Below are 26,712 nucleotides of genomic sequence, written 5' to 3'. Positions count from 1 at the left end.
TGACTAAAGTGAATGAGGACCTTAAAGAGAACCTGTCAGCCGGGTCAGCCTTCCTGAACCCACCCCCACCTCTGGACAGGGCTCGGCATACATACCGGCTCCTGCGCTTCCCTGCTGCAGTGATTTCCTATCGTCATCGGACTCATCTCAGCTCATCTACATATTGAGCGCGCTGATGAGCCGACAGCCATATCTCCGTGGCGGGACTGAGACCGGGAAACGCAGGAGCCGGTATGTATGCCGGGCCCTGTCCAGGGGTGGAAACGTGCGTTGGGGTGGGGGGCAGCCGGTGGACACATTGATTTCTATCATTTACGGTATGACACTTTGGTATCCTTTTCACTAGTTTAGATCTATGAATTCTTTATAGCACTTTTTTTAGCTTGTTTACTATATAATTATTTACTCATAGCTCTTTCTGTACTATACCCAGCACTTTAGTCTACCATCCATTTATCTATTTATTTATTTACTCGTGTCCATCAGTAGCAGCCTCCTCATTGTATGTTTGTCGTTTTTAACATTCTGTCAGCCATGGATCATTGTGTATTTATTTATCATTTTGTTATTGTATTGTAATTTTAACAATAAAATTCATATGTTGTAATATATTAGAGGTTCAGTTGTTCTTTTATTGGTATTTTATTCCTGTCCAGGGGTGGGTTGGGGGGCTGACCTAGCTGACAGGCTTTCTTTAAGTGAAGTAATAACACACAACATAGTTGTTATTGATGTATTTTATTGAGTATAATAAGTGAACATCCACAGTAAAGGTAGAGAAAGTAAGAGAATCCTTCATTCATACAAATCTCCACTCAGTGTCCTGTTTATAAGAGCTGACAGGGATAAATCTACCCATCACAAGCAAGAGGAATCTCATAGAATACAGAGGATTATCATCACATAGCAGAGAGCTGTACTGTGAGTCAATAAAGTTGTATAATGTATAACTCTACAGCTAACCATTGTAGGGGCTCCCTACTATATCACTGCACTCCTGGTCAGATAAGCAGAAATTATAATTTTTGAAATTATTTAGTCAGAAAAATGCTAGCAAACTAGCATTATATGCACAGAACAAAGGAAATGCAGGTTTAAAAGACTATTATAAACATGGGAACTGGGCCTGAGAATTCTGGAGGGAATTTACTATGCATAAATGGCCAAATATGAGAATATTTTTATTTTATTTTATTTTTTAATTATCTAGAAATGGTGATGGTGAAAGTTTATGTCTGTTGTCAGATACTGTTCAAGTGCCTCTTTGTATTAGCTCCCCTTATGACTCAACACATCACTTAAAGCTGTGGATTTCCTAAAGCAGAATACAAAGTTGCAGTGTGGTTGCTATACATGTTTTGCACCATCTTTTATGAATGAGTATTGGTATGTCAGACATTTGGCCACCTGCCCATCAGAAGATCAGACATACATTATAGCAGCAAAATTGTGGTGCATCTACAAAGAAGCTAAGCTTCTTTCTTAAAATACTTTCTTTTATTATAACATAAAGGTATAAGTAATCCATTTTTGAAACATCTTTTATCACCAGCCTCATTAGTCTGGAAAATAAATGGTTAATTCTTCATGAATTAAGCTGTACAGTCTGTCCAGATTCTTTGAAGCCTGACACATGCCAGGCACCTGAATACATGAATAACCTCATTGACATGGTAACATGCTCAACACATGCTGATATTCCCCTTACAACTACCTGTCAACAGGCTCTGAATTGGCCTACACTGTGTTCTCATGTTCCCACTTGTGATGTGCGTGAAGCCATGCGCCATAGAACAGATATGATGCAGGGTGATCCAACCGAGCCATAGCAGATTATTAGTTCTGAGGCCCGTGAGTAGTGCTTACTTCTTATTCCTCTTGTCCTGAGCCCAATTCCATGCCCCGACTTTCAAGCCTAACTGTGAAGTATGGGATCTGCGGTGCTCTTAGGAAAGGCAAATCACAGGTATAATAGCAAATGCATACAACCCAGCAATGATTTTCTTTTAGTTTTCAGCTACATAAAACTCTCAAAGGCACTTACCATCTGTGACTCCATAGCAACTCTTTCATGACAAGGATCTATCAATACTTTGCTGCTATTATTTGTCTCTATTTGTAAACTGTAAGCGGGAAGGTAAAAGTCTTTACTGCTGACTCTAAATACAATGCAGTATGGCAGAACCAATAAACCCCCCGCAGCGATGACAAATTATGAATATGCTAGGTATATCCTCTAGGCAAATTAATATGACAGAGTATAGGGGGAAAAAATCCTCCCCTGTCGTTTCTAGAAATTAGAGACGTGTGCTACTTGAGCACACTTGAGTCCGATCTTACGATATTTGAATACCGATGGCTGAAGAGGTTGGACTCATTAAGGTTGCCTGGAAAACATGGATACAGCCTTAGGCTGCGTTCACACTACGTATATTTCAGTCAGTATATTTCAGTCAATATTGCAACCAAAACCAGGAGTGGATTAAAAACACACAAAGGATCCGTTCACACAATGGTGAAATTGAGTTGATGGCCGCCATATAACCAAATATTTGCCATTAAATGGCGGCCATCCACTCAATTTCAACATTGTGTGATCATAGCCTTTCTGTGTTTTTAATCCACTCCTGGTTTTGGTTGCAATACTGACTGAAATATACTGACTGAAATATACATATACTGACTGAAATATACTTAGTGTTAACGCAGCCTAATGTAAGACACTTTAGGATCCAGATCTGTGATGAGAGTATAGAGAGTGGTACAGTCGTGCTGATTGGGTTGCGGGCTGAGAGGTAAGAGTAGAGGATCAGAAGAGCAGAGAGGAGGATGGGACCTGGCAGAGGGCCAGGGCCCAACTGGACCACTGTAGACAGCGTTCTGGCTTGTGTCCTTCCTCTACAAAGTCCAATTACAAAAGACACTAAAATTCCTCTACCCATGTGATTTCCTATCTACAGCCCCTGTAAGATGTGCTTTGAATGGGTGAAGAATGCATATGCGAGAAGTAAGGAGAGAAATGATAGAAGAAGAAAGTACTCTCATTGGCTCACAGATTCATGTGACATATAAATAAACAATAACCCTTTCAATATTACAGCTGTGTAACACTGAATACACATACTTGCAATAGCGACATCTTGTGGCGAAACTTTGACACTACTACATCACCACTTACACTGCAAAAAGTGCAAGCTTTTATGAAGGGTGTAACCAATAGCAACACCCGTGGTGATACACCACACTCATCATGTAGTGAGACACATGGGGGCTGTCCCAGGGTGGCAGGAAATTGCCCCAAAATTGGGACTGTCTCACCAGATCCGGGATAGTTGGGAGGTATGTGTTCACATTTGGCAGATATGCTGCCCATTTGTTGTGTGAACATACTCTAGGACTGGAATCACACGTCACACATCTAACTTTTTTTTTAAGGAGGGGGTACAAGAGAAAAGGAAAGTATAAATTATAGTCGGATACTTTTCTCTTTTCTTCACCCCTGTTATTGGTGCAAAAAAACTGTAAAAAGACTGCTGCTAAGGATCTATTACTTACAGTAAATACAGTAGTTCCAGATTGATAGATAGACAGAAAAATACATGTATTAGCGACATTTACAAACCTAGAAGTTCACATAACTCAGCAATACCACTGCTAGTAATATCTACTGTACAATCATCATTATTGCTAGTTTCTAGGAAACCAATATTCTAATAAAAATCTACATCATCTACAGCAATATGAGTGCCAACCACTGGGGATGGTTTCACTTAGCATGTCAACCATGAGAGAATAGCGGATTGTCTTCCAGCACTTACTGCATTCATTATTGCCCTGAAAAGGCCATGATGGAAATGTAATCTCTGAGGATACTCAGAAGAGGGAACACTAAGGTCAGGTTCCATAGATTCAGTTATTTTGCAAGAATTTTTATTTCAGCTTTTGAAGTAACAAATGTATAGGCCATATTATATGTAGATGTGAAAATGTAATATAAAAAGTTAAAAAACATCTTTTTCACTTAACTTACCCATTTATATGAGGCTTTTTAGAGATTATAGGAGACAATAAAATGAGCAATAACTGTTCTTCAGGCTATGATGGTTAATACAAGATCTTAAAGAAGTTATCCAGGATTTGACACAGCTATGTTCTTTAAAAAACAACACCACCCCAGTGTCCAGGTTGTGATTGGTATTGCAATTCAGCTGAATGGCCCTGAGCTGCAAAAACATCAGACTGAGGACAAGCATGGTGCTGTTTCTGGAAGAAAGCAACTATGTTTTTGTAAGCCTGGCTAACCCCTTTAGACCACGTTCACACAACTAATAATTTGATTAAACAACGGCTGTTATTTAATCACTGTGGCCAATCAATTTACTTACTATGGAATCTCAGCCGCAGTGTACACACACTGTATACACTGCGGCCAGGATTTCATGCGGCCTCACAGAAAACTAACATGTCAGTTTGACGAAACTGACAGTGCAGACAATGTAAAGTATGGTTCCAGCCACACTTTACATTGTCTGCTATGGGTAATTGGAATGCTGGCACACCGGAATGCACCCGCATTCCAATTAAGAAGAAATTAAGGTCAAGGGAGGTGAACTTCACTGACAATGGCCGTTCAGTGACACGGCTGTTGTCATACCTTGTGTGAACCTGGCCTTAAAGTGTACCTGTCAATAAATATAACTTTTCAAATGTCAATAGACATGGGAAATGTTACTGATCACAGCGGTCTCACTGATGCCACCTGCTGTGATCAGGAGATATAGCAGGGGAGAGGTCTCAGCAGTGGTACCATTCACTTCTTGGCCCTTTCTCCATTACAGAGTCCATCAATGGAAGTCTACGGGGCTACATAGACACACAGAGCAGGTTGCCCGAGAGTGGATAGCGCTGCCATGTAATTTTTGACATATTTGATGACATGTCTATTTCACCAAATTATCAGATAACTAACTAGGATTTTAATTGATTATATTAATGATAATAATAAAAAAGACTCCTTACTGGCTGTACATAAGGTATCATTTGAGCAACAATTTTGCATTTGCACACTTTTTCCGTGCTGTACAAAATTCTCATTAGGAACACAGGTCTGGATAAATATTGTGTAATTTTGTGCTGACTGGAGTACTGCTGCACAATTAATTTTGCATAAAACCAAAAATTCCACATGATAAATCTGGCTTAAAAGTAGCGAAAAAATAGTGCAAATGGCTTAATAAATGTTGCACAAAAATACACACCATGCGCAAAAACACCTTTTTCTGTCAAAATACTGGCGCAAAATGAATGTGACATACCCCCAATGAGTTATGCTTCTGCCTCCTCCTAAAATAATCCTCTCTGCAGAAATATTTTTTTAGTTAAATTGAAATCCTCCTAGCACATACAACTGCTATGATATTTAGATAATAATGAGCTCCTAAAGCCCTCTCTTTCATGACGAGAAACAGATGCAGCAGATCTGACTTTGTCATTGTGCTTTTGCATCATGTTTATGCCCTGAATTAAGATAATGAAGATACCTGCAATCCTATTAAGAAACCAGTGCAGCCATGGCATGGTGCTATATCAATGAGTTCTGTGACCTGACCATCCCAGCTTTGCTACATCTGCAAGTGTACTTATACATAGAGCATAGAAAAGATAGGGTTAAATATGATATGTGCCCCGCCTCCGATGGCTCTGCGCTGGCTCGTCGCTTCTATCAATGCAGACACAAATCCAGTTCTGTAGAACTCTCCCCAGACTTCTAGCTGTTCCCTGGATGTGACAAAATTCATCTCCAACGTTCTGCAGCGAGTAAAGAAAGAATGAGGAAAGAGGAGGAAATAATCCGTCTGGAAACACCCACCTTGCAGATCCTGGTCTCCCCAGCCTGTGCAGGCAAAGATGCTCCTCAATCCACCGCCTACTTCACACACACTCAGCATCATCTTGCTGGTGAAAGTTAATATTTTATCCGGCAGGTGCAGAGCCAACTCAGAGCCATTGTGCCGTGTGTGTGTTTGTTTTTCTCCCCCCCCCCCTCTCTCCTGGGCTTTGATTTCATGACATCCCTGTTTAGCCCTGGTTGTGTGTCTGTGTCTCCTAGCAAATTATGGATCTGGGAAGGAGATTCACACACTCCCCTATGTGTGAGCTGAAACTTGTCTTGGAATATTTGTGAGCCGGTGAATCCTGTGGGAACGGACATTGACGGCTGGTCTTCGGATGGACGTATTCCAGCTGGGATGAGGCTGCAGCACTTTGGAAAGTGACTTGTAGTAGTCTGCCGTTGCCGTAATTGTCCTAGTAACTGAATGACAAGGACCGAGAGAAAGGCTGAACCTGCAGGAGTGTGCCCGGGATCACGGCGACAAGTGACCTCAAAGTCACTTGTCTCGGCATTTACTCTGCAGACGTTGAAAGAAGGGGAACACATAGGTCCTACTGCAGCCTTAACTCCTTAAGTTTTTTTTACTTTGGTCTTGGAGACGGTGGCCCTGGGATCTAATAAGTATGTCACAACCGACGGAAAGGATGCATTCGAAAAAAGCTGGAATTCGAGCGGCTGTGGTTTTAATTGGATTGCTACACAAATCAAGGAAACAGAATAGAGAGAGGAGGTAATGCTGCACACACATCATTGTCCTTATCCCTACAGTTACATATCTGCTTGTTTCTTGGTGCATGTCGGCCACCGTTACAGTGGTCTCACCTTGAGGTTTGTAGCATTGCTGCCAGTTACGGTGAATTGGCACCTTTTTAGAACTGTCACTGTGGTTATTGGCGTGTGCTCCTGATTGTCACATGACACCCACAGAATTTCGAGCACACGTTGCAAAACGTCTCTGATATAGGGAGTGACAAGGACAGGCCAAGCTATGGCTTGTGTCTAATAGGTTTTTCATCATAGAAGAGCTTATCGTTGCTTGAATAGAAAATCTTGTTTCACAGAGAATAGTGAAAATGACAATTATGAGTTATTGAGAGTCATTTATCAGTAGTGTAGTATATACTATGTATACCATTCCAGATCTGTGGCTTTGATAATCCTGTACTTTACTCTCCATCGCACACTGCCATCACCTGGAATGGGCTGTAATGGTGACAACTTCATCCAACTAACATGGCTTAAAGCTGAAATAATAATATTATCCTCGTCATTAACAAGAATAAAGATACTCCCTTGTTCTCAACACATTCACACACCTACGAGTCCATTCACACTTTTATGGTGCACCCTGAATAAATCAGATGTCAGATCCACATCAGTGCAGATGCAGGTTTCCTGAACCTATGGAAGTAATCCTTGTCCCCAATGTTTACCTATGCAGCCTGGTCCCTATCTGCTCTACTATGTAATTACATGTGTGTACATGACTGCTTTACACCAGGTAGGGGAGGCTTGTTACAGAATTTTTTGGTAACTTTCACTGCTTATACCAGTTTTTTCATATTCCCCATGAGAAACACCAATATTTTGTGCTAAAACAATGGCTAATCTTATGACAAAAAGGACAAAATACAAAAAAAAAAAAATAACAGCTATAGAATACATTATACCTAAAAGTACCATAAGTCCATTATTATATAGAAAATGGTCACATCTGGAAGAGAAGAAAAAGCATTATGATGGATCTAGTCTGGAATGCCACTGGAATATACTGGAAAAATTATTATAAAAAGCATATTTTGGAAGGAAGGTAGAGCTAGAATGGTTGGTTATTGGGGGAGGGTACGAAACTTTAACTTTAATTTTCTGATGTGCATGATCCCTTATTCTATTACATATGATTTATTTGGTGATCCCCATAGTAGATGCCTTTCTGTGTGTGTGGCCTTCATATACTGTAGTGCAGCACTGAAGAGTTGTGATTACTCATTGTGTTAGTACAATCACTGACTGTGGGATGGTGAGGGGGTAGTGAAAACAAGAGTGGGAGAACAAGCGAACTGTGAATAACACAAGACCTGCTGAGGCAGATACTGTATATGAAGAGTGTAGTAGGATAACAATAAGTCATTAGCACTAGAAGTGTGTTGGGGGGGTTGCAGAAGGGCAAAAGGAAAACAAAGTGTGACAGAGGACGAACTGGTATTAACCCACAATGTCACTAATCATTTGTATAATGCTTGACATTATGCTATCTATGACATAGTAGCCCAAGATACTGTAATACACAATATGTCATTAACATCTTATTCTACATTTCTGTAACTTTGACCAATAATGTTCATAATTTTATTAATCACATGTTTTACCAGACCAAGTACAGGAAAAAGAAAGGAATCACTTAGTGGTGTTGATTATTTTTTTTTTTTTTTTTTGTGGGGGGGCTGGGATGGGGAAGTAAAATAGGAAAGTGCTTACAGACCTTAACAAACTGTGGGACTTGGCTAATCTAAAGGAAACAAGGCTCTCAGCAACAGCATTGTCAGCTGTAACACTGGAAAGAGTTGTAAAGCGCAAGATGGAAAATAACTTTGTTTGGCCAAAGATGTTGGTTGTTCCCAGTAAGATGTATGTAAAGGTTGTGCAGGTATAAATAAAAGTGAACGGTTTTAAAAGAAAAACATACAAGTAGACAAAGGAAGACTTTAAAGTGCCAGGTTAAAAAATGTATATGCCCTGAAGGTAGAAAATGCTCAACAAAACAAAGTAATAGGCAGAAATGGGAAGCAGTGTTTATGACAGAAGTGTAAGAAACTGACTGAATGAAATAGAATTTACATATAGAAATGCAAAATGAAAACCAGCAGATTAAACAGAGCAAAAGAAAGTTAGAAAGAGAAGGGATCATGGAGTATGGAGGATTACATGAAAGTGGTATTCAAGGACGAATCCCAATCTGCATTGGTCAAGGCTCGGGTACTAGGACTTTGGTCTGGTGTCATTAATAATAAATCATAAGAAGATGACTTCTGAAGAAACATTTCATATTTTTCCAGATATTTATAACATGGGGCTTCATGACAGGTAAAGGACCAGGGCAGATGGTAGTCATTGCTCATTCATTAATGAAAGTTACACATAGAAAATATTGATACTTTCCTCATTTGATCAAAAACAGGGTTGATAATTATAAAATAGTTTTCCACAATGATAACGCACCTTAAAACATGAAAGCTTCAGGATATACAAATCATCTCAATGACATGACCGGCAAACAGTCTGGATCTCTCTCTGATTGAAATATTATGGTGTCATTTGAAATAATTGGCCCATGACAAGGTTCAGTCCTGAAACACTTATCTGTCAGTGGGAATGTTGGAACCAACTTGATGTAGAATGTTGTTTATCATTAGTGAAGTCCAGGCCTCAGAGAATTCAGGCATCATAAAAGCCTACGAAGGCGCGACAAAGTACTTTTTATAATAATTTTCTCCTTGACTTGATCTCAAATTACATTGTCCATTAATAAAAAAATGATTTATTTTCACGTGTTTGAGGGATGTTCCATGAAGCCAGAACTTTCAGCTATTAAATAGACTTTGTTTTGCATCATATCTGTGAATCATGTCTTATAATATTTATTCTATTCTATGTATTATGTTCCATAATACATACAAGAGTAGCACTTCTCTTTGCCCCTAGCAGAATTTACCTCCCCTACATTGGCTGCTATAATTCCGTAGGAAATAGGAAAGCGATCATTCTAATAGTGTGGGAAGAAATGGGAATACCCAGAAAACACCTATACAAATATAGAGGAAGCATACAAACACCATGTAGAACCTGTTGCCCCAGTGCTATAGGCATCAGTGAGCCAGGGTGACACTTCATACCTAGCTGGCACATTCTGTATGTCACAATATTGTCACTGTCAGTGTTTGGAAGGAAGCAGCATACACTGATAAATCTAACAAGTCAGAAGCCCATATTATACAACATGCTTGGTGTTTGCTGCCATAGATTGATACATGAAGTCTTATACGTATAAATGTCATTTTGAGCTCTTGGAAATCTTCACGCCTTGCAGTTCTGCTGCTGTGGTGAAAAGATAAGAGTATGTCCCTGTTATGGGTGTAAATGGAAGCCTAGCAGGCATAGCAGATGCTGCGTAGCAACCAAGGAGGGAGATGTGCACTTAGAGGAAAGGTGAAGTTACTGATCACTATGGACGATGGAATGAAAGGATGGAACATTCATAGCAATTTACAGGGAGACTAAGGAGAAGAAGAAAAGACATGGTGCTAGAATAGAGACCTTCGGAACCATTAGCTTTCATGTTTTGAACCCCTTTGCTTCCCATGTTGTCAGATATAGTGTGTCCAAGATTTGCTCTGGGGCTCTATGGATTCTCTGGTTTCTGCCTTTAGTTCCTTCATCGGACTGATTTTCTGTAGCTGATCTAACACCTGAACTTTAACCTACCACTTTTTTTTTATCCTTTTTACAAAGTTTGAGCATTTAATTTCTTCTCCGCCTGAACACAACTTCACAGGGTTTATGATCCATTAAAGCCGTCGTCCTTCATGGTTTGTATATGTTTCATTATTCACAAACTCCGAGAAATCAGTTCAGTCACAAATTAAATCCAGTAAATGATTCATGGCTGCAGCTGGGATGTGCCGCCTGTACCGTATGGATCGAGCCGGTGACGTGCAACGGTTTTTGGATTAGATGAGCAACATCTATTTACTTATAAGTGGAGCTGCCATGATATACCGCGCATGCCATAGCTGCATGGTACTAGGAAACATTTACATTTCCTCCCAATCCTTTTTATAGCATCAGACAGGACTGAAATGTGGAGGTAGAGATGCCGTGCTTCCCAATGTTTAATTTAATCAGCCCTAAAGAGCAGCAAAGGCAAAGCATTAGGAAAGTTCAATATTTATTTGTTGCAGAGCAACTGAGCCCTTGGTGACATGCACGTCCTGCTGTCTGGGACAAGACAGGGGGAAACTTCCAGCACTCTAAGCATGCTGTGATGCCCAGGCGTCAGCACTCTACTTTGCCCATAACACCTAGAGCTGATAGCTGAGTGTGGCTAAGGCTTAGCAGCAGTATGTCACAACTGGAGACTCCACTTTAAGCATACAAGGATATTGAGTACTAGATTAGCATGTCTAGTCTGATCAAAACATAGGTTTTCTTTTGTTAAATAATCTCAATTAGGAGCTGTTCACACCATATTTCATGTACGTTTAGTGTATATGCCTGAGAAGTTCCCGTTGTACATGCAAAATGTGTTCACAGGATCAAATAGTCCAAATCTGGTTAGTGTAAGGTCTTTTTGGCCTTGTGGGCTGTATATTTTAGTATAATGTGGAAAGGTATTACAGTATATAGGATAATAGACTGCACTATTCCACCAAATACAGATGTAGCCTGTGCTAACTTAATGCATTTAACTCAACTTTCTAATTGACTCAACATAGCTTCCTGACAATTGTTGCATCAGGGATCATGCTAACCTTGGCTACATCTGTATGTATGTTAACCCTATATGTATGGGACCCTATGATGAATGAATCCCACTGTATGGCATTAGTGATGAGCGAATACTGTTCGATCGAATAGATATTCGATCGAATAGTAAGGTATTTGATCTATCAAATATTATCGAATAGTTCGCCGAATATTCGAAAAATATTCGATAAGCGTTCAAATCCCCCAGATTCCGGTTTTTACCTCCAAGTAGTCGAATAAATGTTTTTCAATAATCAAATACTTGTTCCCATAGACTTAAATGAGATCGAATATTCGAATATTCAGGAGATATTCGTACGAATATTGAATATTCTAATATTTCACTATTCGCTCATCACTATATGGCATCCTTCACAGGCATATGGTAAATGGATACTTTGGCAGATTACTATGAGACCTATATATATATATATATATATATATATATATATATATATATATATATTATATATCACAGTATACTGGGTCTGTATGAGTGATAGATGCCACTGTATGGAATAATGCCATCCATCAGTAATGCATCCACTAAGATGCATACATAATGCCTGCAGATTGGTATGCGTGTTTCAAGGGGTATTCTCAACTCAACTAAGTGTAACTATTGTCTCCTCCTGATATGCTGTTCTTTCCCCCTCATTGTTGACAGCATGTTGTCTAGGTTACTGACCACCACTCTGCTCTCTGACTGGTATATATATATATACAGTGTCGGACTGGAGTGCCTTGGGCCCACCAGGGGAAATCATTCTTAGGGCCCACCCTTCAGCCACCATACTTATCTATGGTAACATTAATAAGGGTCCAGTTACACTGCGTGATTTGGGGCAGTGTAGGGCTGCAAACGATTGCTAATCAGCAGGGCAGGAATACACAGAGATGTGCAGCCGACAGCAATGATTTTTACAGCCGCACAAAAGATCAAATCAGCCGACTATAGGGCATTTGCTTGTCAGCTGATCTCTGACACTTTTACATGGGGCTTCCTAGGAGCGCTTGTTACCTATAATTGGCCGGTGTAATTGGGCTATAAGACAATTTCCTTTGTATGATAACGCTGTATACTTAGATACAAAAGTCATACAGCTACCAATAACACCAGTATATAAAGAGCAAATATCTCCACACATATTACCGCCATACTATTACTGACCAGATCCTGTATACTGAGACTGATTTTACCAATAATACCATTATATAGGCGGGAAATATTATCACCATACATATTACCGCCACAATTACCGCCATACTGTTACTGACCAGATCCTGTATACTGAGAGTGATATTACTAATAATACCAGTATATCAGAGGGAAATATTATCACCATACATATTACCGCCATACTGTTACTGAACAAATCCTGTATACCAATAATACCAGTATACAAGGGGAAAATATTACCGCCACACCACAACCAATACCATCACTATATTGTTACTGACCAAATCTAGTATACTAAAAACAATAAAAAACAGTACCGGATTACAAGCAACAAATACCACCACATACTGAAAAATACCACCACATACTGACTAACGCCACCACTGCTACTGACTAATACCACCACATACTGACTAACACCACCACTGCTACTGAATAAGATTTACTGTACACAGATCACCATCACCTCATCCAGTCATATAGAGGTAGACACAGCTCTACACAGGTTCTATACACCATATACATTACAGTGCAAATATATCAGGTGACTCACAGGGGACGTCTTTTCTGATCGGAGTTCTTCCCTTTTCATCTTCTCCATCCGTCCTGGGCCATAATGAGAACTTCTATGAGCCACGAATCCACAGAATCTGCCAGACAGACATATTAGGCTCCTCACTATGTCACCATCCTCATCTCTCTACACACTGCACATCTGTATTGGTCCCTGTACGCCCTCACTCTATATATATATATATATATATATATATTCCTTACAGTATATGGTCCCCCCTCTGTTGTCCCCCTTATAAATGGCACCCCATATTGTCCATCCCCCATATAGGTGCCCCCCTTATGCTGTCCATCCCCATATATATAGCCCCCTCAAGTTGTCCTTCTTCAATATAGATATCCTCATGTCCATTCACCCCATATGGCCCCCTCATGTTGTCGATTCCTCAGTAATAGCCCCCTCATGTTGTCCATTGCCCCCTATAGCCCCCTCATGTTGTCCAACCCCCCATAGCCCCCTCATGTTTTCCATCTCCCCATAGCCCCCTCATGTTGTCCATCCCCCCCATAGCCCCCTCATGTTGTCCATCCCCCCCATAGCCCCCTCATGTTTTCCATTCCCACTATAGCCCTCTCATGTTGTCCATCCCCCCCTATAGCCCCCTCATGTTGTCCATCCCCCCTATAGCCCCCTCATGTTGTCCACCCCCCCTATAGCCCCCTCACGTTTTCCATCTCCCCCCTATAGCCCCCTCATGTTGTCCACCCCCCCTATAGCCCCCTCATTTTGTCCATCCCCCCTATAGCCCCCTCATGTTGTCCATCTCCCCCCATAGCCCCCTCATGTTGTCCATCCCCCCATAGCCCCCTCATGTTGTCCATCTCCCCCCTATACCCCCCTCATGTTGTCCATCTCCCCCCTATACCCCCCTCATGTTGTCCATTTCCCCCCTATAGCCCCCTCATGTTGTCCATTTCCCCCCTTTAGCCCCCTCATGTTGTCCATCCCCCCATAGCCCCCTCATTTTGTCCATCCCCCCTATAGCCCCCTCATGTTGTCCATCTCCCCCCTATAGCCCCCTCATGTTGTCCATCTCCCCCCTATAGCCCCCTCATGTTGTCCATCTCCCCCCTATAGCCCCTCATGTTGTCCATCCCCCCCTATAGCCCCCTCATGTTGTCCATCCCCCCCTATAGCCCCCTCATGTTGTCCATCCCCCCTATAGCCCCCTCATGTTGTCCATCCCCCCTATAGCCCCCTCATGTTGTCCATCCCCCCTATAGCCCCCTCATGTTGTCCATCTCCCCCCTATAGCCCCCTCATGTTGTCCATCTCCCCCCTATAGCCCCCTCATGTTGTCCATCTCCCCCCTATAGCCCCCTCATGTTGTCCATCTCTCCCCTATAGCTCCTCATGTTGTCCATCTCCCCCCTATAGCCCCCTCATGTTGTCCATCTCCCCCCTATAGCCCCCTCATGTTGTCCATCTCTCCCCCACCCCCCTCATGTTGTCCATCTCTCCCCCACCCCCCTCATGTTGTCCATCTCTCCCCCACCCCCCTCATGTTGTCCATCTCTCCCCCACCCCCCTCATGTTGTCCATCTCTCCCCCACCCCCCTCATGTTGTCCATCTCTCCCCCACCCCCCTCATGTTGTCCATCTCTCCCCCACCCCCCTCATGTTGTCCATCTCCCCCCTATGATAAAAAAAACAAAACCGAAACTCAACTCACCTGTCAACACGCTCCCCCGTCGTTGGTCTCTTCTCCTCTGTTCCCCGACAGACGAGCAGCTCCTGGTCCTGGACAGCGCCATCACCACTGAGCTCCGTGCGCGCCGCAGCGGCTGGGACTTCCGGTATGCGCTACGTGAACCGGAAGTCCTAGCAGCCGCACCGCGCACAGAGCTCAGTGGTGATGACGCTGCCGGGACCAGCAGCTGCTCATCTGTCGGGGCGGCGGCGGCGGCGGCAGCACCCTTGTGATCGCAAGCTTGCGATCACAAGGAAGGGAAGGTGCCGGCCAGCTATCGGCGGCTGAGTGGGCCCACCAGGAGCACGGGGGCCCCCGATGCGGGGGGACCGTGCTCCCTGACTGGGGGGCGGGGCCTACTCCTGCTTGGGGCCCACCGGGGCTTTCCCCGGTCCCCCGGTGGCCCAGTCCGCCCCTGTATATATATATATATATATATATATATATATATATATATATATATGTTACACACATACCAGCCATACTTTTATTGACACCCTAAATGATGTCATATAACTAGAGATGAGCGAACCTGGAGCATGCTCGAGTCGATCCGAACCCAAACTTTCGGCATTTGATTAGCGGTGGCTGCTGAAGTTGGATAAAACCCTAAGGCTATGTGGAAAACATGGATATAGTCATTGGCTGTATCCATGTTTTCCAGACAACCTTAGAGCTTTATCCAAGTTCAGCAGCCCCAGCTAATCAAATACCGAACGTTTGGGTTCGGATCAACTCGAACCCGAACGCAGTTCGCTCATCTCTATATATTAATACATTATTCCGGAATCAGCCTCTACAAATAGTTCTTAATAGAAATCAACTGACAGGCTGCGTCTGAGCGCACTGCTTGCACTCTGTGACCTGTTATTGTGGCAGAGCCTGGGCTCACAACAGGATCCTCTGATCCTCTAGTAGGCCTGTCTGACTGTGCACAGTACTATAATAGTATCCATGGTGAGGGACTACAAGAAGGTATTTTGTGCTTTCATAGAATTCCCCAAGCTGCCTCCTACCTTCCCATCTTCAAGATCCGGGATTGGCTGTGTAATCTTAATACACTATACATAGCAAACTGTGGGGTTATCTAGAGGTCTTCCAGTTTAACCCTTTTTGTGTTTAGAGTGGAATAAGCATGAACAAGTTATTAGGATAGATACAATACAGACACAATGACTTACATCTTCATAACAATCTATGTCAAAAAGATCAATAGTATAGAAAATCTGCTGGCTCAGGAGCTGCGTGCATTGTAGCCAATAATCCTGCATTCAGGTTATTTTCTCTGTATTTGGGTCATAATAGATGGCAGTCACACTAAATATTACCATTGTCTTTTAAATGTGCAATTATGTATGTAAAGATGTCACTTATATCACTCGACCCTGTCTATATGCAGATGTCATATAGTGAGCATTTTATCACGTGCACCATTGTATAGCATTTTCCCTACCACTTAGATAGAGAGCCATCATTCACTCCGGAGGAGGCGGATGGGACTTTATCGTGGGAGTTCTCAATTAGCTCTGTAGCATTTGGAAAGCGCAGTGTGGAAGGAATCCAGATTAGGATTAGGATTTGGTCCAATGTATGATCCTCTATGGAGGAATAACTAGAGTTTATTTATTTCGTTTTGTAACGATCTTAAAGGAACCTGAAACCCTTTAACCATAACATTCAAAAAAGCATGATCTTCCTAAAGCAGAGAGGCTGAATCCTAGAATACCCGTCATCTCCGAATCACTAACAAGCTGGGGGCTCCTGGTACATGGCATATGGTCTGACAATATGTCATTCTTGTTCTTTAACAAAGTGCCAGCATACCCTCCTCATGCAGCACTGATGAAGCTGGTGTCCTAAAGAGGCAACCCCTTTAAGATGTAGAATACTTGTATGGACAGACCATAGCAATAAGGCCCGTCTGTTGGATTGTGATTGGCGTGCAGTACCCCAGTGCTATCCCTATTAATGATCATGCAGGAGCACATCTGTACTACCATAGAGATTAGTGTAGCTGCTATATGAATGATCTTTAGATTTTCTCTCCTTCAGAGAGTACAGCAGCACTTGTGTCTGTAAGGAAGTAACCAAAGGAACTCTTTGGTAGAAGGCGGCAAATCTGTACAGGGCAGTAGTGAGAACAAGCTCTTAAATTATATAGGTATCCTGTTTGTAAAAATGCACAACATTGTTGTTAACGTACAAAGAAAGGGGGCACCTAAGCAAGGATCAAAATGGGCCTCCTACTATGGTGCCCTCCAGGACAGAAATGCCTGGTGTTTATTTCCTCTTTACTTTCCACAACCCTTAGGCTAATATTCCCATATCTTTATCTGCTGACAGTAGTGTTCCCTTGGGAGAGTCCTTCACAGTTTTGTTCTGCCCTTTATTGTGCCCCTATAACTACGTCCAGTCACTATGCACCCCTATTACAGTGTCACTAATGATACAACCCTTGCTAATATTAATGGGGGTCTACTATGACTGACACTCTAATGGGGTGCCTAGTGATTGTGCATAGTTAAGGGGACACTGTGCAAGGGAATAAGAAGTATAGTGTCACACAAGTGGTCTTTGGGGTCCTTGGAGAGAGAGAGACCAGCCTTGGTTGACCTACATTAAAAGGGTTGGCCACTTTATAGTAAAATTGATCAGTGTACAGTATATGTAAGTGTACTCACTCACAGCAGCTCCCTGTGTACCTCACAGAGCTAAAATCAGACTCCCCTCCTCCTGTGGTGAGTCTGTCCATAAGATGGCCGACATGGAGGAGAATGTGACCATGTCCCGCCCCTCAAAGTATATTCTTATCGAGGACACTGGGGGCAGGGGCATGGTCACATGCTCCTCCATGTCAGCCATCTTATGGACAGAATAACCACAAAGCACGGCAGCACAGCCTGGAGGATGGGAGTCTGAGTTTAGCTCAGAGTTACACAAGAAGCTGCTGTCAGTATATACAGTGAGTACACTTACTAAGGCTATGTTCACATTACGTAACCGACCGGCCATTCTGTGACCCCTGCTGGGTCCCTCCAGCCGGATGATCTTTCCGGCCGCAGGTTTCTGTTGCGGGCGCATCAGCGCACGCCCGCATCAGAACCTCCCACAGCACACAATGAAGAAAGCGGCCGGAGCCACTCGCTTCATTGTGTGAACTGACAGGGTTTCCTACAGCTGCAAAAATTGAATTGGGGCCGCAGAAAACTGACATGTCAGTTATTTGCGGCGCCGCACGGGATCCCGGCCGGAGCGTATACGATGCGTATACGCTCCGGCCGTTATCCCATAGAGGAATAGGCAATGTTCAACACTGCATAAAGTACGGCCGTTGTTGCCGATGACAACAACGGCCGTACTTTTATGTACTTTGAACATAGCCTAATACTGTACACTGAACTATTTTAATATAAAGTGGCCAACCCCTTTAAGCCTGTTATAATACAAACAGAAGTAGTGGCACTACAATGGGGATGCAATAAAGCTAAAATAGTGGCTTCAATTGAGATGCTTTATAGGGCATGTACATTAGCAAGGCCTCCATGTAATGCACATAGTTTATGTAGATGAACAAACCTTTAAATAAATGTCCTTACCTAAAGATTCCAGGAGAGACTCTGATATAGTATATTACATTGACAAGGAAACTAATGGATTAGAGATGAAGTTCCCACAAGGGTTTACAGAGGAATATGGAGTCACAGTAACATATGCTGCACTTGTTACTGCAACTCTTCAAAATCTAGTTCAAGGTAACCTCTAATAGAAGAAATGGCAGCTGCTCCATGAGGTTTTATAAAGGTATTAAAGAGCCTATATTTCTAAAGTGAAATGTAGATAATATTTTAGTAGCAGACAGTCTCCCGCTCTCGTGTTGGCAGCGCGATGAATACATTCCATGCTAAGAGCCTTTACAATGTTTTACATACTTTTCATACTTCCAAATGTAATAACAGCTTGTCAAATGTAGGCACACTCCGAGGTAACACGGCTGCCAAGAAGACAACCCATACAAGTACTGAGGTAGAAAAAGGGTGATTAAAACTGAAATCATCACAGTGTCATCACATGGGAAATGTCTAATAGGAATAGGTAGTCAGTGACTGTTCCCTGACCTGCTAGTCTACGCTCTATCTACTATGCAGCATATTTCTCTCCAATGATAAAAAGAAGTGAACTACAAAGAAAAACGGAAGCTTTACTAACAAATCCTGTGTTTTTGTGACACGTTGCAGTCTATGTAAAATTGCACACGGCTGCACCAGACATTAACTCTTCAGTAGACATAAGCACAACTACAAACATGCTTGAGTCTGATCGTTCTGCATTTGAATACAGATGGCTGAAGAAGTTGGATGCAGCCCTAGGAAGTCCTGGAAAACATGGATACAGCCATAGGCTATGTTCATACTACGTAAGAGACCGTGTCAAGGAATGGCCGGTCTCTGAAAAGATCATCCCGGGCAGGATGATCTTTAGCGCCACAGAGTTCTGATGCGGGCGCATCTGTGCGCTCTGGCATCAGAACTCCCCACTGCACACAATGGAGCGAGTGGCCGTGTGCGGCCATGCACTGTGTGCACTGACATTTCAGTTGTTTGCAGCGCCACTAGGGATCTCAGCCAGAGTGTATACTATGTGTATACGCTGCGGCAGGGTTCCCATAGATGGCAAGGTAACATTTATTTTCGTAATAATCATGGCCTATGTTGCAATTTAAAACAACGGCTGTGACTATACGAAAATATACTTTGTGTGCACGTTATTTGCTCTGAGCTGGCGTAGGTTTCAAAATTTTCGGGATTTATGTAGAGGAAATGCGCCTCTACATAAATTCCCTGAGCTCCGGAGCTGCGGTAACATTTGTAAACCCGGCGTAAAAAAAGAAAAACGCCGGACTTCAGAAATGTCCCCCTATGTGTTTCCTTGTTTTAACAGTGATCCAACAGTGTCAGCAGTTTGGAATTTAAAGTGCAGCTGACAGATTCCCTTTAAATCAACCTGGAGTGCCCTTTAAAGCTAAATGTTAAAAAGGGGTGAGCATGCTTTAAACTTTAGTTATCAGAAGTAGTGACTATTTTTGGAAATAAAATCACATACCTCCATGCTTCTGCACTCAGGTACGGAAGAGAGAACGTGATGTTCTTTTCCGAGTCTGCACTAAATCTTTGCCATAACAGCCGCAGTAAAGCTGTCATCAGGGTCATTATGCTGCTGCTACTGAAAGCTCAGTAAGGTGCTGTTCCTTGACGGAACAGTGTATCCCAATGCCGAGCGTCCATACCAAGCAACGTATTGTTTGTGACTGGGTAAATACAATCTTCAGTGACTCGTATATAATTATTATTGGTGTAAGTATTGCACTATTTTAGTCATACAGTATTGTGAATCATCGTTATATACAAGTATTTACCTCAATTCTCTCTCAGCAACTGTACATTTATAAAACCAGACCAGGATTAATATAGATTATCCTCCTCGTTGTGGCTTTTATAGTGCGTAGTTGATATATTTGTGACTGTTATGCTCTATTTTAAGTGATGCACAATTAGATGTATTTTATCATAGTGTCATCCTTAGTGTCTTAGATATGAAAAATAATAATTCTCAAGGTCATGATTATTATCAGAAATTTATACGTAAAAAAACCTGGTTCATTAGAGTTCATCGATTGCAAGAAATACTGAACTCGTAAACTTTTCACCTGCAGATTATGTCGTAGATGATGTTTCCATTGAGAACTGAGCATTTTCTTATATGAAATAGTTTGGATTGTGGCAAAAAATCTTTGTGTAAATATATTGCTGTATTGGCCATTCTTCTAAAGGTATTCTATAGCTACAAAGACAATAGAGAGTTGAATTATTGACCCGCCCTCAATCTATACAGAACACATACATGGCCATTATTTGCATTCTAATCACTATATATATTCGGGTTGGTAAAATCTAATAGATTATTCGTGAGTTAACCTAAAAGAAAAGGCCACAGTGAAGTAATGGCCATATGGGGTTGTCTTTTCCTAGATTTTGGGGCCCTATTTGGGTCTGTGTCTGTGCTCACCCAAGAATCCTTTAGTACCCAGATGGCGTAGTCCAAAATTGCCTTTCAAGGTGTATTCCAAGTTAAGGCTATGTTCACACAATGTATTTTTTTAATTAATCATGGCCGTTGTTGCAATTTGCTGCAATTTTCAATGAATAGCGGCCGCACAGAACTGTCAGTTCCCCCAATCGAATGTCGGCTTGGTAAATTGTAGGCTATGGTAAATTCGGATGTGGACATACACACAAATGTACCCGCATCCCAATTCAATATAAATAAAGTTCATCCAGCCGATACTGCAGTACCGGCCGGGATGATCCTCACTGACAACGGCCATTTCGTTACACGGCCGTGTCACAGAACCCGTGAACCCGTGTGTACCTGGCCTAAAAGAACTTATTCCCTATCCACAGGATCTGGGTTAATTGTCAGATCACAGAGAGTCTGACTTTTGGACCCACAATGATCCTGAAGACTGGGCCCTGACTTCTTTTGTTTGAACGGAGAAGTAACTTTCACCTACACCTACAAAGCTTAGCTATTTTGGGCAGCTCCATAGACAATGAATAGATAGGGAATAGGGGATACTTTCTCTTAACTTGGAATACCCCTTTAAAAAAAAAATTCACAGGTGGGGCATTCATAAATGATTTTATGCTGCAAGTTTTCTGCTGGATTTTCATTCCGCTAAAAACGGAGGAATTCCCGCTGTGCTCAGTGTCCTGCAGTGTGTGAATAAGAAGGCACGAGCGGTTCCGCTTCCTCTCCTCTCCGCGCAAAGAATTGACATTTTGCTCAGTGTGAAATGGCCCTTAGTGGTAGGGACTTTAACATAGGAGGATTGGATTACATTAGTCTCCTGTTAAGCATACAGTAGCCTCTCAAGTTAAAAGAGAAGCCCCAGGTAAGCAGGGCGTGTGGACCTTAGTAAGGTATAATGTTTGGAGAGATATCACCGGCACTACTCCTAGCATGTAGTAATAATTATGTAGCTGGGCGTATTGTGGAGTAATGCCGGTTAGAGACGGGGGTGCTCCTCATAAACGCACCTATATGTCATAATACAGTTCCATGAAATAAAGATTCTTCACTACTGACGGGTGAGTGGCCTTGGCTTTTCTTCTCCATATGGAACCTTAATAAGGTATACTTACCCATCCCTGTGCCTCTGCAGGGCCATTCCCAGGTCTTGCTGACTGCTGTCTTTTTCGGCTTAAATCTGGGTACGTCACATACCCGGTTCTTCTAGTTGCAATGTCATGGCCCAGGTGATTGATTGCCCGCTCAGCCAGTCAGTGACTGAGGCGGTGTAATGCCCTAGTCACTGATTGGCTGAGTGGTGTTTGATCAGCCGGGTACGTGGCATTGCAGCTAGAAGAGCAGCAGGAGGCCAGCAGTTGTCAGCAAGACCCAAGAGCGGTGCTACGGGGCAATAAAATAGGTATAAGTATACTTTGTTTATTATTTTCCCTGCCTTTCTGCGTTTTATTTTTATTTGATGGGACATGACCATTAAGTTATGCGACTCATAATTATTCTCTATCTTAAATGGATTCTTATTGTAAAAGCATTATATTATGACTTTTAAGCAAATAAATCTTTGCAGCAGGTTGCTCTTTCCGAAACTGACATAAACTCATCATGTCAACTGAATGACACAATACCAACCATTGTATAGCTACTTTGCAATATAAAAAGGCTTATCTCTGGACACCAATGGGTTAGTGGTATAGAGGAAAGAGCAGCTGGAATTTAGTGACCCCCCAGAGAATCAGATGTTTGCTCCCAGAACAAGTGAAAATGATTCTGTATTGTTTGTGATGAGGCCCTTGTCACTGCCCCCCAGGGGTGCAGCATATACCACTTGCTTCGGTGACCCCCCACACTTACACTGGCAGAATGCTGCTGGGATTCAGGAAATCTATGTATCAGCGCTGTGCATGACTGCTCACTCCTCAGCTGCAGCAATAAATAAGAAAACCAAATGTCTTGTCTCCATCATGTACAGTACTATATAATAAAGACATATCTGTAAAACGATGAGATGTCAAAAGGATAAAGCCATAATAATTCACCACATTACGTCGCACTCCCAGACATCTTACTTTAACATTTTATGAGCTGTGTAACCTCAAATAATGTATCATTATTAATGTATCATTTTATTTTTCATACTTTTTTTTTCTCCTTTTCATAAGTATGGAGAAATTCAATTTAAAGGGGCTGGCTACAATCCTGGTAGGTGGCAATTAGGACAGGGTGCAATTTCCTATAACTGCTTCACCGCCTCCTGTAATTGTGAGGCCTAAGGGAATCATACAATTGATGTGGAGGAGAGTCTGACCTGAATGAGATGTCTCTTCTTTGTACAGAATAGAATACTGTATTTAATGTAACAGAAAATGATGAGACATTAAGAATAAAAATCATTTTATTTCTATAGTACCGACATATTCTTGTGGTATAAACCAGACAGACATTATAGAGATACACATGTAAATATCATGAGGCGTGAGGGCTCTGCTCACAAGAGCTAACAATCTAAAATTAACTACTGCAGCTACTAGGCTCAGGCAGCTGATCAAGGGAGATGGTAAATGATCACGTATCCACAATAGGAGGTAGGGTTATTAAAGTTTAGACCCCAATTTCTAGTATAGTAAAATTCGGATTATACTTATACTATTTATCATAACAATGCAAACCTGCCTATTCTCCATTGAATCTCCTGCCCCATTGCCTGAGGTTCCCACCAGTGACCTGACATTCTAGACTAAATGTTTGAATTTGATGGCAGAGAGCACCAAATTTCTGCTTTTTCTGCCAGTTTGAACATTTTTCACAGGTCTATGGATTTGTCCTCATGCAGCCGACAAGCTCCCCACCAGCTGTAACCCGGCAGTGATTTTATCCCGTGGAGTCCTCTGTACTTCTGTGTGCTGCTGTATCTTTGTTATTGAGGTCTTTTCATTTGCACTCCATGCCATGCTCCATTGGATGCCATATGGACACACACTTCCCCTCCTTAAAAGTCAATGGAGAATGAAAAATCACAATTATGTAACTACCAATATGGAAAAATTACTACCCCAATACAATGCTATTAAAAATACAGCGCTATGCAGAACATTGCAAGTGCACTGTGTATCAGTACTCATTTTCTTATGGTCGTGTACATTAAGCCTTAAAGGGATTAACCAGGATTAGAATTACATGGCCGCTTTCTTCCACAAACAGCACAACTCTTGTCTTCAGTTTACGTGTTGTTTTGCAATTCAGTTCCATTCACAAAACCACATCTAAAATGGAGACAAGAATCGTGCTGTTTCTGGAAGAAAATGGCCATGTTTTTCTAACCCTGGATTACCCCTTTGTGCGTATAGCTAGTCCTGAAAGTCTACATTCACAGAATGCCAGATTTTCTTGAAGGTTACAGTATGTTCTAACACTGTTGTTGAGCTGATGTAACAGCTTCAGCCGTAATCCCACACATACAATGGGGATCTTTTCAGAGTTTGTTGGTTCTATCCATTAAGCGGTCAGAGCTGTCCAATTAGTTATGCCATGCATGACAACAAACATTAAGATCCAGCTGTTCAATGATTAGGCCACACACTTGGGTGGCTACATGTGACAAAGGAGATTGCCTTGGAGATCATGTGGTCCATTTAGCACAGTTGGCTGCACTAAGTAATAGTGGCAACTAGATATTTGTTCAGGAATACATTGGACTGTAGAGAGCTGTAAGCCATTCATAGAAAAAATATTATTCATGAAACCCAGTCATTCATTCACTCCTTCATTTATTTTTACTGGAAAGTCAGCTGAAGTGACTTGTACCATCTGAAGTGGAGGTCGCCTGGAGGCATTACTTTCCGCTACTTAATCTCACGTATCTCCAGTCTTGTTGAACATCAGAAACACATACATACATGTAAATGGAACCTGTCAGCAGGTTCATGTTGCCTTTACCACAGCCAGTGCGAAAAAGCGACAGGCTCCCTGTTTGCAACAATGAGCCATGTTTTACTGCAATGTTTCAGAGATCACATTAGGTGACAAGGTTTGGTAGATGTATTTTCTGGGTGGATCCTCTTTGGCTTCTTCTCACCCAGCTAATCAATATTCACAGATATTTTTCATCCAGATCCAGCTAACACTTTGATGAAAATCCAGGAGCTTTTAAAACACTTAGAAATTTTCTCTAGAACATTGCTTAAGAGCATTGTTTAAGAGCAACTACTGTAAGTGTTTAAGTATTTTTAGCTAAAACCAGGAGTGGGTCCAAAACATGGAAAAAGGGGTGAATTTTTTCCTTGCCCATGAGGGCTTACAATCTACAAGGTGGGGTGAGGGAGACAGTAGGTGCGGGGGCAGCTGGTCACAAGGCAGTGAGATTGTGGTTAGCCATGGTAGCCAGGTGGTGTTAGCTAGGGCTAGTTGGGGCACTTGTCATGGAGTATACCTCCCTGGGTCTAAAATGCACGCCTGTTAAAAGGTTGTAGGTGTAGTCCCTTGTGTCCCTGTAGTGTATAATATAGTGCAGATCAACTACAGACTCTGCAGATGGCCGAGGAGATCACAGAGTGCCAGATCCAGGAACACGGGTCCTGGGCTTGAACAACCAGGCATAGCTAATCCCTTGAGATTACCTAAAGAGAGGGAGGAAAGGTTTAGTAGGGTACTTCTGCTGTTTGCCAACCACTGGGCATAGTCTAGACAGCTGAAGGACTTTCTGTGAAATACTTGGTAGAACATGGTCACCCTTGATATAGACAGGTTAGGCCCCATTGGCAGTAGTTAGCCTTCTTAGGGTTTTAGCAGCAGCATCTGGTAGACCTAAAGTTGTGAGGAAAGAAACATCTCTGGCAGAAACAGGCACCTGGGCCTAAACTCTGTCAAACAGCAGTACTTAACAACTCAGGAACTAACAGACTAAGAAGGCCCAGTCTGACTAGACAATTCCCTATTTAAAGGATAAGCCTTGGTCAATTCCCTATTGTTAGAGAAACTGTGAGGAGACATCCCATTGGTGGGAATTTTCTAGAATAAAGTGGTGATATGCCAGGGAATGGGGCCTGACAGGCGATAACACTCTTGCACATGTAAAACATCACATAATATCAACAATGTATTAACCCCAAATAGCTTCAATGTGCTGTAGAAGAATAAGGCAACACTTAGTGATGGCATCTTGTGGCCAAAACTGAATACAGCAGATCTGTAATACAGAAACACATACGCAACCATACAAAAATAACTTCAGGGGTCAACTAGACTAGGAATGAAACCCATCGGTGAAACGTGGGTTCCGGACCACTACAAGATGGCAGTAGGGTTATTGTAGGTTGTAGCCTAATCTGAAGAGAGAGGTTTTCAAGTCACTCCTGAAGTTTTGGATGGTGGATGAGAGTCGGCATTCTCTACAACTAGAGAAAAGAAGGTTATTACACCGACCACAGAATGGCGAATGTTTCCAAACAGTAGAAATTCTTTTCATGTATTACTAATAATTTACAATGCCACAATGCTAATGCCATATAATGTGAAGGGCCTAGTACAGTTCAGTGCCAATCTATAATGCTTATTATGGGTGAAGTAATACTATCTCCAATATACAGACATAGCAAAGACCACTATAACAAGCGATAATTGCTGTCAGCTTTGTAGAATTGCAGCACAGTGATCCATAAATAATTAGAAAGTCGCATTTATGTCTGTAACTAATGATCTGTGATTACTGGTGTACAGTGATGGATGGCAGCATGTTACATCCGTACACTTGTACATAATCATACTATACATTG

The 26,712-nt window shown here is 42.1% G+C and overlaps 1 protein-coding gene across 5 annotated transcripts in view; it reads left to right on the top strand.

Annotated features, from left to right (window-relative positions):
- RAP1GAP2 (RAP1 GTPase activating protein 2) overlaps positions 1–26,712 on the top strand; it is a 384,075-nt gene that overhangs the window by 151,340 nt on the left and 206,023 nt on the right. For 2 of the 5 annotated variants that reach the window (XM_069944752.1, XM_069944745.1), the window contains exon 1: positions 5,759–6,623. The exons of the other annotated variants lie outside the window; for them this stretch is intronic. In XM_069944752.1, the coding sequence (XP_069800853.1) occupies positions 6,517–6,623 (107 nt within the window). In that variant the 5' untranslated portion in view covers positions 5,759–6,516. Of the gene's footprint in view, positions 1–5,758; positions 6,624–26,712 lie in introns of those variants that run through there. 5 annotated transcript variants of the gene reach the window in all.

Source organism: Dendropsophus ebraccatus, chromosome 11 (genome assembly GCF_027789765.1).
Source record: "Dendropsophus ebraccatus isolate aDenEbr1 chromosome 11, aDenEbr1.pat, whole genome shotgun sequence".
Classification (NCBI taxonomy): domain Eukaryota; kingdom Metazoa; phylum Chordata; class Amphibia; order Anura; family Hylidae; genus Dendropsophus; species Dendropsophus ebraccatus.
This window is presented reverse-complemented; position numbering and strand designations above follow the sequence as displayed.